The sequence below is a fragment of the Rattus rattus genome, chromosome 6, assembly GCF_011064425.1.
Source record: "Rattus rattus isolate New Zealand chromosome 6, Rrattus_CSIRO_v1, whole genome shotgun sequence".
Classification (NCBI taxonomy): Eukaryota; Metazoa; Chordata; class Mammalia; order Rodentia; family Muridae; genus Rattus; species Rattus rattus.
The window spans coordinates 47,984,615-48,000,755 of record NC_046159.1 but is presented as its reverse complement, the minus strand read 5'-3'; the positions used below and the strand labels follow the sequence as shown (position 1 = coordinate 48,000,755).

General features: G+C 45.7%; 1 protein-coding gene across 8 annotated transcripts in view; it reads right to left on the bottom strand.

Annotated features, from left to right (window-relative positions):
* The window catches only part of Foxp1 (forkhead box P1), a 388,377-nt gene that overhangs the window by 146,412 nt on the left and 225,824 nt on the right, over positions 1-16,141 (bottom strand). For all 8 annotated transcript variants that reach the window (XM_032906023.1, XM_032906025.1, XM_032906026.1 and 5 more), the window contains one exon: positions 3,157-3,357. In XM_032906023.1, the coding sequence (XP_032761914.1) occupies positions 3,157-3,357 (201 nt within the window). The remainder of the gene's footprint in view (positions 1-3,156; positions 3,358-16,141) is intronic.

Here is a 16,141-nt window from a genome sequence, read left to right as displayed (position 1 = left end):
TAAAGGGTTTCCAGCATGAGTGGATGAGTTCAGATCACAGCTCCCCTGTACAAACAAGCCATAGTTGTGCATATGCATCCTACTAGGAGGGTGGCAGGGGGAGGAGACAGACAGATCCCTGGAGCTCAATGGCAAGATACATAGTTAAATTCAAGTTCAGTGAGAGGGCTGGAGAGATGGTTCAGTGGTTAAGAGCACTGACTGTTCTTCCAGAGGTCCTGAGTTCAATTCCCAGCAACCATGTGGTGGCTCACAACCATCTGAAATGGGATCTGATGCCCTCTTCTGGTGTGTCTGAAGACAGCGACAGTGTACTCAAGTTCAGTGAGAGGCTGTATCTCCAAAAGTGATTCGGAATGCCTGGCATGATGGCGTCAACCTTTATTGCAGAGGCAGGTGGATTTCTGTGAGTTTGAGGCCAGCCAGGTCTACAGTAGCAAGTTCCAGGCCAACTAAGGCTTTGATGTGTTTCAAAAGCAAAAAATTGTGGAGCTAGACTGAGTAACACACTCGCTGTCAATCTTCAATGTGCAACACACATACATACACGTGCAAAGAAAGCAAATCCAGCTTATTTTTACTCATAAGTGATATTCAACTCTCTCCAGCACTCTCTGCGGTTAGACAGAATCTTTGTATATTTTTCAAAACTTCAAACCAAAGCGGCACTTCCCAATACTATATAGCCATTTCCCAATGCACTCGAGACCTGCTAAATTCAACAGGACTCCTAGTATTCTCAAGGCTGTGAGAGGCTCCAAGAGGGAGGCCAAAGAACGGACAGGCATTTGAATCACTGAGTGACAGGCTGGGCCAGCTCCCTGTATACATTAATAAATTAGAATTTTAATTGTGTCTCTGTCTGCAGGAGATGCCCTGGTACTTTAATATGTACCAACAATTGGCTATGTTATGGAATCTGCAATGTGGCCTCCGCTGCTGACCCCTGAAACACAATTCCCAGACTGACTAAGGAAACTGTTCAGTTTGATCCTTTCAACTTATTTGAATCCTGACAAATAAGCTCACCGCTGAAAGGTCAACACAGTCATATTTCATCCTCCTGAGCTGTTCTTAAGACATCTGCACAACAAAGCCCTTCTTACAACACCTGACATCCACCCTCCATGGCACTGCACCTCATTATAACTGCCTCGCACAGCAGCACCCACACAGCCTTAAGAGCCTGCGAGTTGCTGGTGGTTTACTAAACAGCTGTCTTCGGAGGAGTTTGTAAACAGTTCCCACTAATATTCAACTTGCCCGGTAACCTGTCACTATAAGGTTGGACTTTTGTGGAAAAGGGACAGTTTCCCTGGCACAAGAGGAAAGCTGGAATTGGCTTACCAAGGACAGGACGACATGTGCAGGGTTGTTTAGAAGTTGGCATTAGTTTATTCTAATCCAGGGGAAAGTCTGCACCTGTAGAGCATACTGACTAGTAACACACCGTGCTTCTGCTCATCACAAATTGTTACAAAACTTCCACTGAGAAACCCATCCTTGGCCTCCAATTGGGCGGGGGTGGAGGGGCACCTAATACCTCCCTTCTACCTTGAATGTGGGCTGAAATATCCTGCCTCAACATTTTTTTTTAATTTTATACTGCAATTTTCTATACCAAGACCCAAATTAGATTTTATGAACTCACTTCTCCTTCTACTCTATTAACCCCCCTTGGCCTCAATGTGCCCGACAGGAGAAGTTGTTGAAACAATCTTCTTTTGTTATCATTTCATAAAAATTGTTCCCCGTTTTCAATTAATGATTCAGAAACATTCTGCAAACATGTACTGAAGGAGGGCATCTGTTCTACCACACTCATTACCGGGTGTAACAGCAGAAGCACTGCACCCTCCTGGAGCCAAGTAGAAGCTCTTGACACTGCGGACATGTGGAGCTGCTAGGAAGCACTTCTTTCTAGAGGACACACTGGGCACTGTGGAATGGTGAACAGCTTTCTTGGTCCAAAAGGCTATGAGGTGTTAAAAATACCTCTGCACCCCATGCCCTAGTTATGAATAAGATATGTCTCCAGGATAAGAAACGTCGTGTTGTCAATGGGTGAGTCAATTAATCTAGTCACTATAAAAAGTATGATGACGGATCCTCAAATAGTACAAAAATCCCCAAAAAAAAAAAAAAAAGAAACAGAACCATCATATGATTTGGCTAGAGCACTCATGGGTACACATCCAAAGGAAATGAAATCGGTTGTGTTGATTTGAATGTGGAATGTCCCCCACAGTCTCAGGCACTTCGACACTTGGTCCCCAGTTGGTGGCGCTGTTTGTGGAGGTTTATGTGGTCAGCCTTGCTGGAGGACATCACTGGGGTCTGGCTTGGGAGACCGAAAGTCTTATACCAATGCCAGATCTCTGTCTGCTTCCCACTCAGGGTTGAAGATGTGAGCTCTCAGCTTCCTGCTGCCAAGTCTGGAACTTGTTGCTGCGCTTCTCAGCCAAGATGTACTCTCATTCCTTTGGATAGTAAGTCCAAATAAACTTACTCATCCTGAAGCTGCCTTGGTCATGGTGTTTCATCACAGCACCAGAAAATAAATAACATACTGGCGTGCTGACAAGATCCTCAAACACTCAGGCTTGCTGTGGAACTACTCGTGATAGCTAAGACATGGAATTGGCCTACATGCCTATCATCAGTGGATTAACATCAATGAAGTCGTTTCACCAACAAAGAAGAACAGACAGAACAGCTTTCTGTCATTTGCAACAAAATGGTTGGAGCCAGAGGGCATACCAGGAAGGGAAACTAGCTAGACCCAGAGAGGCAGGTATTGTCGGCTCTCTCCCATTGGTGGAAACTAAAAAGAGTCAACTTGAAGGTAGGAAAATGGTTACATGGGCCTGGAAGGTGGAATGGTGACATCAGGTGGATGGATATGATCAGTGCTGCATTACTCATGCGTGAGCCCCATAGCATGCTGGATTCTTCCCAACATTAATACAAAAAAAAGGAAGCTTCTGGTCAAAGAGATTTTTCTGATGTCATAGTTACCTCATAAACTAAAAACACACACACATTTTACACAAGTTTTCCTTAGATGGTTTGCAAAGGTCACGATAATCCACCTCTGCAAGGCTTCTCAGCCACCTGAAAGGGTATGACAATAATTTTTTGAAAAAGAATTGCTACCTGAAGAGCTGGTTGCTTGTCATTCCTCTTGGGAGACTTTAATCCACTAACTTGCTGCTGTTGTTGCTGTTGTTGCTGTTGTTGCTGCTGCTGCTGCTGCTGCTGCTGTTGCTGCTGTTGCTGCTGCTGCTGCTGTTGCTGCTGCTGCTGCTGCTGTTGCTGCTGCTGTTGAAGGAGGAGCTGCCTTGCCACCTGCAGGGCCTATAAGAAAAAAATGAGGGAAGAAGCATTCTTATCACACATGTCTGGAGACTCCCTCACAAAGTGGACCTCAGGAAAAACTCTTCAGCGATGACCCTCACCTGTCTCATTTCTAAGCATTTCTTGCCACTCTACAGAGAAAACTTTCCAGATATGTTTACACTGCCTTCGATTTGGCAAAATTACCCATGATTCCTCAGGCACAGTACCATATGCAAGTAGATACTTCATCCCCAGGAAACAGCTGTCATGACATCTGTAAGTATGAATGGCTGGCACTGTGTGGACAGATATCAGAGAGGAGGCAGGACAGATGAGAGAAATTTAAAGCTCAGAGGACAAGGAAGGGCTCTTACTGGACATACCATGTCCTACTGGAGTCTTCTTGGTGAACTTTAGAAAATCAAGTCTTCTATATTTTCACCATATCTGCATCCAAATAGACAGGGCTAGGCAGTGGACCACAGGAATATGAAGCATCATGGTAACAGCTATTCCCACAGAAAGCTTAAGGCAGATGGAATCATATATGGAATGATCTCACTGGAAGACCTAAGAGGAAAACCTACTGGCTGGGACATGGCTCAGGTAACAGAGGGCTTTCCTAGCCTGCAAGCCCTGGGTTCAAGTTCTAGTGCCACATGAAATGGGCATGGTGACACACACTGTAATCCTGACACTTAGGAGCTGGAAGTTTGAGAGTCAGAAGCTTGTATGTGTGTATATATGTGAGTATACATGTGTGTAAGTGTGTATATGTGTGTCTCTGTGTGTATATGTGTGTGTCTGTGTATATGTGTATGTATGTCTGTGGGTATTTGTGTGTGTGTGTGTGTGTGTGTGTGTGTGTGTGTTCCTAGCACACTGATTATACATAGATGTTCTTCTAAACCTTAAAACTTTTGGTTATGGTATCTCCAATGTATCTCAGAAATTTAAGGTCATCCTCAGGGGTTGAGTCCAGCCTGAGCTAACCTACCTTGATCATCAGACAGAGATAAAATAAAAAACCAAGCTTAGCGGAGGTAAGCTGGGGTCATCTCAAAGTTTTCACTATCGACCCAGGAACCAAGCATGTTGGTCTAACGGAATTGTTCAAGCTTTGCTTTCAAGATAGCAGTTACAGAAGTGGTGTGAAGTGGCGACAAGACAAGAGAAACACAAAGGAGGCAAAGACTGCACCTATGGCTGGGTGCCCCCCACCTCGTTTCTTAAGTTCAAGTGAAGGAAGAAGCATGAGCAACGCCGCTATGGTTAGGATTGAGATATTCAACTGTCATAGAACTGAGTACAGCAGGCCGCCACAGCTCTTCAAGACGAGAGGAGGGCCAGCCACAGGAAACGGAGGTGCAGGTACCATGCCAGAAAATCTCATGGGACGTCTACTCAAACGAGACGTGAGCACACACACACGGAAGAGTCCAAAAGGATGCTTACAAGATGACGTACTTACACGAAAGGAAAAGTACTGCATATAATAAACATTTCTAAAGATTAGGTAACTTTTATTTGTGTATGCGTGTGTGTAAGAGAGAGACAGACAGAGAGAGAGAGAGGAGAGAGAGAGAGAGAGGGAGGGAGAGAGGGAGAGAGAGAGAGAGAGAGAGAGAGAGAGAGAGAGAGAGAGAGGGAGGGAGTAGGGAGAGAGAGGCGGCGCACATGTGCACCATGTATGAAAAGGTGTGGAGGCCAAAGAGATGTCAGTTCCCTTGGGGCTGGAGGCAGACTGTGAGGTGTACACGGTAGATCCTAGGAACTGAGCTAGGGTTCCCCAGAACAGCAGACAGGGCTCTAACCACCAATGTACATGCATACATACATATACATCATATACATGTATTTATTTTTAATGAGGCCACTTACTTTATTTGTACCTCAGGGAAGAGGCCACACAGATGTGACCAATGCCTCAAACAAAATCTGACACATTGGGCTTGGAAAATGACCATAAGCTGCCATGGGACTGGCTTCCTCCAAGAAGAACAGTCAGGTAGGTCACTTGGATAAGTGAAGTGTGCAGGTATGAGAATACAGTCCCAACACTGAGTCAGAAGGCCGCCTCCCATGTTCTGTACACAGGAGAGCAGAGAAAGGAGGAGCAATGGAGGGACTCCTGTGCCTGGCCAGGGTGGCCTGACTTCTAAGGTAAGCTCCCTCAATAGAGCTCCTAAGGGATGCTGTACCAAGAACTTTCAGGACACGTCTTATCTTAGGCCTCTGTGGCTAAGAAGCAGACGCGCTGACAGGCAGGAGACAAAGGAACAACCTTGTCCTCACATGCGGAGCCTGCTTCTGCCACCACTGCCTGCATCTACCCTCCTCTTCCAGGTTGGCCACCTGAGACTGAACTCACCCCACGATCCCTGCATAAAGAGTGCCCAGGCTCCTCTGCCTGGAAAGAGAGAGACGTTTGAGAAAAAGCCTGCTTGAAAGGGAGGCTGTCTGAGAGGGGCAGCTGGAAGGCAAGCCGCCTGGGAGAGTTGCCTGAGACTCCAGCCTGCTGTCTTGGTGGAGGATTCACCATCGCTGGACTCTGGGTTTCCTTGTCTCCTTGGAGACGCTCAGTACATGCGTGGGCGGAAAAGTGGGCAGCGTGAAGATTTCATTTATATCATATAAGAAAAATAGTCCCCTGTGCAGGGTTCCCGCAGGAGCAAATGCCTCCCCTACTCTCCGCACTCCCTTAGCTCTTTCGCAAGAAGCTCCAAGGCTTTGCATACAGGACCGGAAACTATTTCACATCACAAGCTCTCCCAACTGAATGTCCAGGTTAAGACGACTCCCCAAAGGAGCCTCCAGCTGTGAGGTAGAAGCAGAGAGTGGGTCTGTAGCAGACAGTAAGAGGGTGTTACAGTAAGGGGAGGAAAGAGAGAGGCTACTTAAGTACAGTACCAAGGCGAAGAAAACCACAACCACACAATTTCCCTGGATTCACAAAATGCTAAGAGACCGGCCTTTTAGGCTTTTGAAAATCTGAAGTCTCTAGAACCAGCACAAGCTATTCCCCAGCCAAAGGGAAAATATGAAGTGTCTATGAGACAGCATTCACACACACACACACACACACACACACACACACACACACACACACACACACACACACACACACACACCACACACACACACACACATTCATCAGAAGACAGGGGAGAGTGCTCTGTATGGTCATCATACATTCAGAGTAAACTGTAGGAACCCCCAGGCTTACTCTGACAGTTTCAAGTGGAGGAAAAGGTTGATGATATATAGTTGATGTCTTTTCAAATCATCAGCCAGCATCCATCATCATCATCATCATCATCATCACCATCACCACCACCACCACCATCATGTGTATGTATGATGGATGTGGGGGTCAGGCCATTTTGTAAAGTCAGTTCTCTCCTTCCACATTTATGTGTGTTCTAGAGATTCAAATCAACTCTTTAACCTGGGGAGCCAGCCAGGGTTTGTACCCACTGAGCCACATTGCCAACACTGTAAAATGTCTCTTTTAGACCAATACAAGGTATATGAACTTCTCTGCTCATATGATGAACCCCAGACTCCCATATTTTATAGGCAGCCTCACTACGAAAGAGAAGGGAAGACAGACACACAGAAGGGCTGTAGGAACAGGTGTGTCCACAGGCAATGTCATTAAACCTACTGAAGACAGAATGGCAGGAGATGGAGCTGTAGGAAATGGCTTTTGGGGGTTAGTCTGATAATGAATAAAAATAAGGAAAGTAACTTTAAATATTTCAGGTGGACAGGATGGCGGAAGGGAGAACAGATCATCTGGGCATCCAACTGTTACGGGATGTCCTATGACAGTTCCTTACCTTACGGATATGCTAGCAAAGGTGGGAGCAAATGCCACATTAAAAAATAAACCAGAAACCACCATGGGTGTCAACAAAAGACCTGAGTGATCTGAATGTGTAATATGCTTTGAAATCAGCCACTAAGGGCTGTTTTTAGAAATTCCATATTAAGTCTCTGCAAGCTAGTCTCTAAGTTGTCACACGCAAAAGGGACCGACCGCAATGCTTAAGATTTTGGATCCCACTGGGTTTGACACCTGTGATAACAGGTCTGCTCATGGTTAATCTGAGGAAGATTTGGAAAGACTGTCCCACAGACCTGTATTGATGAGACGAACTTCACAAACACTTCCCAGGCATTTTGACCCACAATTCATATCACTGTACATCAACTTCCTTTGACTCAGTTTCCAGTACGTCAGCCCTGGAAATATTCTTTACTCTAGTACCATAGAGAATGAGAAAGGACAGCTCTGACTCTCCTAACAGTGTCTCAGTGGCAACTGGAGAAAAGGTTTTTCATGTTCTGTTGGAAGATAAAATGAGACACACTGAAAATAAACTAAGTGTGTGGACGTGAGTTGTGGACATATATATGAGAGGGATGGAGAGCACAGGAAGATGAGGAAGAACGAGCAGGAGAGGTAGGAAGAGGAAGAGAAGAAGAGATGAGGACATTTATGTGCACAGACATGAATAAATCAAAGAACTTTTCTTTACAGCACACAGTGCCTCTGGCCCACGTTCCAGGCCAAGCGCTAATGTAAATAACTTGAAAGGCCCAATTCCATCTCTGCAGACCTTTTACTCTGGTGGCTCTTCCTGGGCTGGGTCAAATCAACACTTCCTTTATAAAAGATGTGACAATCGCCTGGCACTGGATGACTCTGTGCTTATTTGAGCACTGAGATCAGGTTACAATAAAGGCTCAGTTGGAGGGTGTCACCCAGCAGAAGCAGCTGATAAAGCCAGCCCTTAGAAAGAGCCTGTGAACTTACAGAAAGGGAGTGCACACATGCAACACCTCCACCCAGACAGACTGCCCAGGTGCCCCTTTGCTTTGACTCTCTTCTAAGGCCCTATCTGCAAAAAGGGATCAGAGGTATCAAGGTCTAGGGCCATCTCTGAGTGTCTACGCAGAGCCTGCAAACTCCGCTATGGGATGGCTTGCTAACTTCGCCAGGCTCTATTTCCATAGTAACCAGGAACATGGGCATTTGCAGCATGACTTCCTTCTCTGGATTCAAGATGGCTCCACGCTCAACAATGCCTTCACTTTCTAAGTAACTGAGTGCCATCTGCTTCATACAAATGATGTTTTACTTCAGCATGCTTGCCACGCTTGAGTCTGAGCTATTTGTGTCTCGGGTTCATAGCAGGTGCTCAGATGAACGGCGAGGTAATCCGAGTTTAGCATGTTTACCAAGGTAGCCGCTGCTTAAAAACATGTTTACCACTCTTAAGGAAATACTAACATGTTTGCATAAAACATAGGCCTTGCAAGCACACACACATACGTACGGCAAGCTGGAAGGAGGAAAAGAAACCTTTAGAGGAGAATTTGCATAACACCCTTATCGAGAGGTCTCTGATGAGACTGACATATAGAGGTCCTTTTTAAAAAAAGCTATCTGGAAAGTTTGGGGTCACAGGCCCACACACTGTAGCCTGTGTTTTGTCCATCATCTGGTCTGCTGAATTCATAAGACAGGCAGACATTTTACTCATCTAAAGGAGTATGGGAAAGTCAAAAGACAAATGTATTGCCACCTGTAATCATGACTTTGAATTCAAATTTTAGTACTAACTTCCTACACGGCCTCTTACTTTATGGGAGGGGAGTCAGCAACTCCTATTCTGGTCTGCTCTCTGTTTATCCTTATTTTAAGTTGTTTTGTTGTTGTTCTGTCTTATGCTTGAGGAAAGTTTTCTATACATCTGTCCTTTCTTCAAGATAATTTAAACTTCGAATTCACAAGGGCATTGTGAATTAGCTGATCTTAAACTCAAAAATCACTTCTGTTTCTCAAAAAGAACCAGCAGAAACACATCCACATGCCTCAAAAGCCAAAACTGTCAAAAAGTTGAGATAAACTTCTGGGCCTGTGGGTTTTCCATCAGGTAATTTTCTATCTCTCAGACTGGTACTGGACCTGGTTAATTTGTGCAGGTTTGTAATCCAAGCTAAGTCTTTTCCTTTTGTAGCTTTAAAAGTAGGTCAGAGTGGTTCACCTTTCCTCTAATTTCTCTCTGGACTCTCAATACCCCTCAAGATAAAACCGGATTCTCAGATAATCTCATAGGCTAGTAAACAGTGCACACCCAGGGGCAGGATTGCTTAGTGATTAAGAACATGGACTACCAATGGAATAGGGTTTGAATCCCAGCACTCCCACAGAGGTTTACAGTCATATGTAACTCCTGTTCCGAGGCATTCAATGTCTTCTTCTGACCATTATGGATACCAGGGACACATGTGGTACACACACACATACAAGTAGGCAAGCCATCATGTACAATTAAAAGGGGGGGGGGATGTGGAAGGAAAGGCATTTTGCTTATACCACACCTCAATTTTTAGTCCTCTATTCACAATTAGTCCTCCTTAGGACTGATTGTCTGAATGTTTGTGTGTGTGTTTGATGTGTATGTATGTTTGAATGTGTGTTTGTGCATGTTTGAATGTGTGTTTGTGCGTGTTTGAGTATGTGCAGCTTGTGTTGGTTTGGGGGAGGGGGGCGTTGCTTATGTGTGCATGTGCATGTGGAAGCCACAGATTTACCTAAGGTGTCTTCCTACACCACCTATTTTTAAAACAGGGTTTCTCACTGGAAGCTCATGGACTCAGGAACCTGAGGCATAGCCTCCCAGCATGACACCCACACCTTGCCCAGCTTTTAGGTGACTGTTGGGAGACATAACTCAGCTCCCTCGTCTTCCTACGGCAAGCACTGGACTGCCTGAAACATCTGCCCAGTCCCTCCAAACTGGATTTTAAAAACTTTGCTGGTTATTATAAACGGGGCCTTTGGTTATCGCTGGACAACGGGAAAGCCAGCTGACCTCCCATCAGCATTCCAGTGACTGGAAAAAGTAGATGTCTGAGGAAAGCTGACAATACAGGCGACTGTGTAAGTGTTAGACACACAGAGCAAGAAAGTCCTCAACAGACTGTGACATCCTGTTACCAACGCTCCAAACAAAACAAAAGGCTCTCCCCACAAGTCTGGGTGGGTAACAGCCATGTACCAGAGAGTCTTTCAGGACCCCCTCAAACCTGACTCAGGGTAGACTCTACAATACTCGAGCAGGGATAAGGACTCCAAACAGCCACTTGTAGCCAATCCAGTGGACTTATATACTGGAAGGATCTGGGGCAGAGTACAGCCTCAGATGAACTGACACACTCCACACGGACCTAGTTCTTTAAAGGCCAACGATTCTCTCAGCATCCTCTTCTACAGAGTCCTGACCGCTGGGAAGGTATCCTAAGGTTCAAGCACACAATTCAACAGCAAATCATTGCAGGGCATCCTGGGTGGGTTTCCTAAAATGGCCCACAGTCTTTGCACAGAAGACGAAGAGACTCTGAAGACAGACCTGATGAGAAATGAGGGCACAGCCCCATCTGGGCAACATCCTAACACTTCTTGGGTTAGAATCAGGAGAGGACTGGGTCAAGTACGCCTTTTTGCTCCTGGGAAGCGGAAGCAAGCAGATCTCTGTGAGTTCCAGGGCAGCCAGGGTAACACAATGAGATTCTGTCTCAACAGGGAAAGTTTAAAAAGTACGCTACATAGAGAAGATAGTTCCCAGGTCAGTGGGCGGAGAGATGAGGAAGCTTCCCCAGGTACCAAAATCACTTGCTCACGACACCCCACCCAGCACTTCTACACTACTACTTTCAATGCTGGTCACACAGATCTGTACTGACTTGATTTCGTATTAATTAAGCTATACACAGAGTAGTTGGTACTGCAGTGACAATTACTGAGTACACACCTCCCATTATTATTATTATTATTATTATTATTATTATTATTATTATTATTATTTCCCTCACTGCAGACGCTAACAAATTTTCCAAACACAGGAGCAGAACAGGCAGGAGCTTTATTCTTCGTCTGCTACTCCTTAGACCGGATTGTATTACATTGTAGAATGGAGGAAAGCAACTGGTATTTGTGTCTCACTTAATTTTATTTGATTCTGAAGAAAGACAGAAGAAAGAAGAGGAAAGAGCGTCATATCCTATTCTGCTGCAGGGGCAAGCCCCAATTCGCTGGCATTAACACTGGGAACCCCAAACTGCAGACACCATAGAGAGAGCAGGAGGTCCAGACAGGAGGAAGGTGCTGCTGCAAGCCACACCCCTAATGAAGACCTAGGGAGCAGCAGGGGTCAACATAGCCTGTATTCACCAGCGATTATGACTAATGCTTTTTTATTTGGAAGGCACACAGAGGATACTTCCCGCCAAAGAATGAGGATTTTCATGAGACTTAAAAAAAAGTAAATAAAATCTATGATCTTCTTGCAAAATTGAGTGAAATAAGTTTAATGGCTATAAACATTCAGGAAGCTTGTTTGAAGTCTCTTAAGAGAGACAGCAAGAAAGAAGGAAAACGCCAGCCTGTCCTCCTCCTACTCCCATGAAGACAGGAGCCTATAACCACCTTGTTGGAGCACTGGCTGGCTATTCTTTACTGGAGCCAGTGCCAGACTCTGAGTCACCCGCGCCAAGGCTCCTGCACCTGAGTTGTCTTTGGAGAGATTCCACTTAAGCATTGCCCAAGCCCCAGCTTGCTGAACTCATGGGAGTTGGACAGGATCACAGCCTGGGGGCTACTGACCTCAGGTGATGTGAAGATCACTAGGGTGAAATACAAGATTCAAGTTTATTAGGAACTGTCTAAAATGTGAGCTTGGTTCAGGGATTGGAGAGATGGATGGATGGATGGTTCAGTAGGCAAGCATGAGGACCTGAGGCCAGATCCCAAGTATTAACACAAAAGCCCGGTACAGAAGCTCAAGTTTGTAATCCAGAGACTGGCGACAGGAGGATCCCTGGAATTCACCAGCCAAGTTAGCCCAGCCAAACTCGCAGGCTCCAGGCTTGGGTAGAGACCCTGTCTTGAGAAATAACATGGGCTGGGCTGGAGAGATGGCTCAGTGGTTAAGAGCACTGACTGCTCTTCCAGAGGTCCTGAGTTCAACTCCCAGCAACCACATGGTGGTTCACAACCATCTGTAATGGGATCGGATGCCCTCTTCTGGTGTGTCTGAAGACAGCAACGGTTTACTCACATGTAGTAAATAAATAAACAAATCTTTGGGAAAAAAAAAAAAAAGAAAGAAAGAACATGGGGCCTGGAGAGATGGCTTAGTGGTTCAGAGTACTGACTGCACTTACAACGGACCCAGGCTCAATTCCCAGCACCCACATGTTGACTCACAACTGTAACTCATGTATGTGGTGCACCGACATATGCAGACAAAATGCTAAGACATAAAATACTAATAGAAAGGAAGAACGTGGACAGCCATAGAAGAAAGATACCTGGCATCGACCTCTGACCTCACCCATGGAATAGCTCATGCCCCCATGCATACACTACTCATACACACACAGACATATATATATATGTCTATATATATATAATAGACATGAGCTTGGATGTTGCGTCAGACCCTGCTTTCCACCTTGTGAAAGTCCAGACTGAAAAAATGGTACAGGCCTTCCTTGATGCTCAAGAAAGAAAATACAGGGGTCAGATGTGAGGATAAATCAATCAAGGGATCTATAACTCATGATGTTAACCCCCTGTTTTCTACCGGAGCTTTTTATGGGGTTGTGTCCCAGCCACTCATCATGACTAATAAAGATTCACATCTTCCTGGGCCTCGGATTCAGACTTGTTACTGGGGAAGCTTGATGAAGAGTCTGGCTAAAGTGTGCGCGGATGCATAGTGGATTTCCCTTGATTGACCAAAAACACAGATTTCTGTATATAGAGGGGGGTGGGGGGAAGGGGGGGAGAAAGAGAAAGGAGAAAAAAAGAGACATGAGGAATCAAGGGAAAGAGGAGTGAGGGAAGACAGAAAGGAGGGAGAAAATAGAGAAAAAGAACAGGGAGAGAGGAGGGAGAGAAAGAGAAAGGAGAGAAAAGGGATAGAGAAAAAAGAGAGGAGAGAAGGGGGGCAATTCCTTTTCTTTTTGTAATATAAATCATTCACACCCAGGATACCTAAGAGGCAGCTAACACCTATGCAGGCTTTGCTTCCCATAGGCCTTCTTTTTCTTGCCTAAAATCTGAATGGAGGAGGAGGAGGAGGAGGAGGGAGGAGGAGGAGGAGGGAGGAGGAGGAGGAGGAGGAGGAGGAGGAGAGGGAGGAGGAGGAGGAGGAGGGGAGGAGGAGGAGGAGGAGGAGGAGGAGGAAGAGGAGGAGGAGGAGGAGGAGGAAGAGGAGGAGGAGGAAGAGGAGGAGGAAGAGGAGGAGGAGGAGGAGGAGGAGGAGGAGGAGGAGGAGGAGGCAGCAAATAATTGAGACGTCTCTGTTTAGATCTGTACCCCACTTTAAACTGTATTATTTGTTTTCTTTTTTCTTTTTTTCCTGGAGCTGAGGACCGAACCCAGGGCCTTGCGCTTGCTAGGCGAGTGCTCTACCACTGAGCTAAATCCCCAACCCCATTTGTTTTCTTGATATCTAGTTTCTTGAGTTCTTTATATTTTGGGTATCAGCCCTCTATTGTATATAGAAAACAAACAGGGGGTTGGAAAGATGGCTGAGCAGTTAAGAGCACTGGCTGCTCTTCCAGAGGACTCAGGTTCAATTCCCAATACCAACAGGGAAGCTCACAAATGTCTGTAACTCTAGTTCCAGGGGACCTGACACCCTCACACAGACATACATAAAGGCAAAACAGCAATGCACATAAAACAACAATAAATAAATAATTTTCTTTTAAAAAAAAGGTTAAGAAAATAAAAACAAATGAAGAAAACGCAGCCAACAATGATAAGAATTGCTGCCCAAACAAGACCTAGGATGAGGTGTCTGAGGGAGAGGGGAGCTCCCTGGTGCTCTCCTGTCTTCTGTACTTCCCAAGGCAGTACTGAAAGCAGCAGCAATGTGGGGGTGAGGGTGGGGGTGGGGGCTGCCCATCTCAACACTCTGGAGAGAGAGACGGGTGGATCCCCGAGTTCAAGGCCAGCTGGGTCTACTGATCGAGTTCCAGGACAGCCAGGGCTACACATAGAAAGCCTGTCTTGAACCTCCCTCTCCCCCCAAACCTCCAGCAAATAAAGAAGCAGTGACTCTGTGTGGGTAACGCTGTGAGGGGCTGAGAGTGCAGCTGAGTGATTGTGAGTCTGACTCGCAGCACCACGGACTCAAACAAGACAGGCTCTGGAAATGAAGAGGAAGAGGACACGGTGAGCTTAACTGAAATCAAACAGTCCCTGCCCTGGGCCCACAGCCTGGCCACGCTGCTGTTCTTTCTCCCTGCTGTTTTATCTACTGCTCTCTGCCACCCTCAGGGAGGTGGGGAAAGTTTTATAATTCTTGATTCAAAGTGGAAAAACAAAGAATGTGACTTGTTCAAGGTCGCAAATGTGCTGAGTGGCAGGGCAGAAAAACAAAAACAAACAAACCTTGTTTCCAGAGGCTGAGATATTCACACTGCACCAAGCTCACTGATTAGCACAAAGACGGTGGCGACCAGGAGTCCTGGCACAAGCATGTGAGGTCTTAGGGAGCCAAAAAATGGAGGAGTTACCTTGGTTCTTTTCTGTGTTCAGGATGAGAGGATGGCTACCTTATGGTGCTACACTTTGAACTTCATAGCTCTTCCTTTCCCCATAGAAAAGATCTGCTTTTTTTTAAAACCAATTTTTTTATTCCCAGAATGTTCAAGAGTGATGGTCACATTGCCCGGCCTACCCACCCTTCCTGTTTTCTGTCTCAAGTCACCAGACACCATCTCCATTTTGTCTTTCCTTGATTGTAAGCCAGTTACAAATGGCGGAGTTTGATGACATCCTCAAACCCAGGAGACCACCACTGCTCTGATCCAAGCTGCAGCCTGGATTCTCCTACTTCATGAGACAGAGACTCATAAGCTCAGACATTCCTGTCACTCTCTCCCTCTGTCTTTCCCTCTCTAGCCACCTTTTGCCACCCATTTACTCTGGGAACATGGATTCAGTCACCCCTGTCTCTTGGTCCCTAGGCCTTCTTCAGTCCAATGGGATTGAACCCAAAGCTGTCTATATTTTGGTTTGACTAAGTTAAAAAGATTTTTTTTTTAAAGTAACTGCAAAAGGCAGGTAATCATCTCTCTCATCCTTCATCAAAGAAGCTTCGTGCAGGACATGGGGAACATTACAGAGATCCACAAGGGTCAAATGTAAAGAAGTGACCTGGCAATCCCTAGCGCCAATTGGCACATGTACAATGCAAGTCCTACGTGGAAGGCTCAGGAGAACATCTCAGAAGAGCAGGGTGGGAAGATCCAAAAGCTAGGGACCAGGATGCACTGTAAGAGAAGTGTCTTCATTGGCACAACGGGGATGCTGCACCGATGAAATCTCAACAATATGGTTGCCTACACAAGACCTGCCTAGTGACAGCACCGCCTGATTTGCCAATGTGGATGGGAGGAATTCTATAAGGAATATAGGAATATTCTATAAGGAATATTCTATAGGAAGAGAGACGGGCAATTGGTAGCAGCTGAGAGAGGGAGAGTAGTTCTGTATGAAGAGCCCCTGAAAGGTTATCCAGTGCCAAGTGCTCATCCATAAACATATGTATATAAGAGCAACACTGAATGATCGCACGCGTGCGCGCGTGTGTGTGTGTGTGTGTGTGTGTGTGTGTGTGTGTGTGTGTGTGTGTGTGTGTGAATAATACAGAGAAAGAGGTCATCGAGTCAAAAGGGAGTGAAAGGGCAGTGGTGGGAATGACTTAAATAC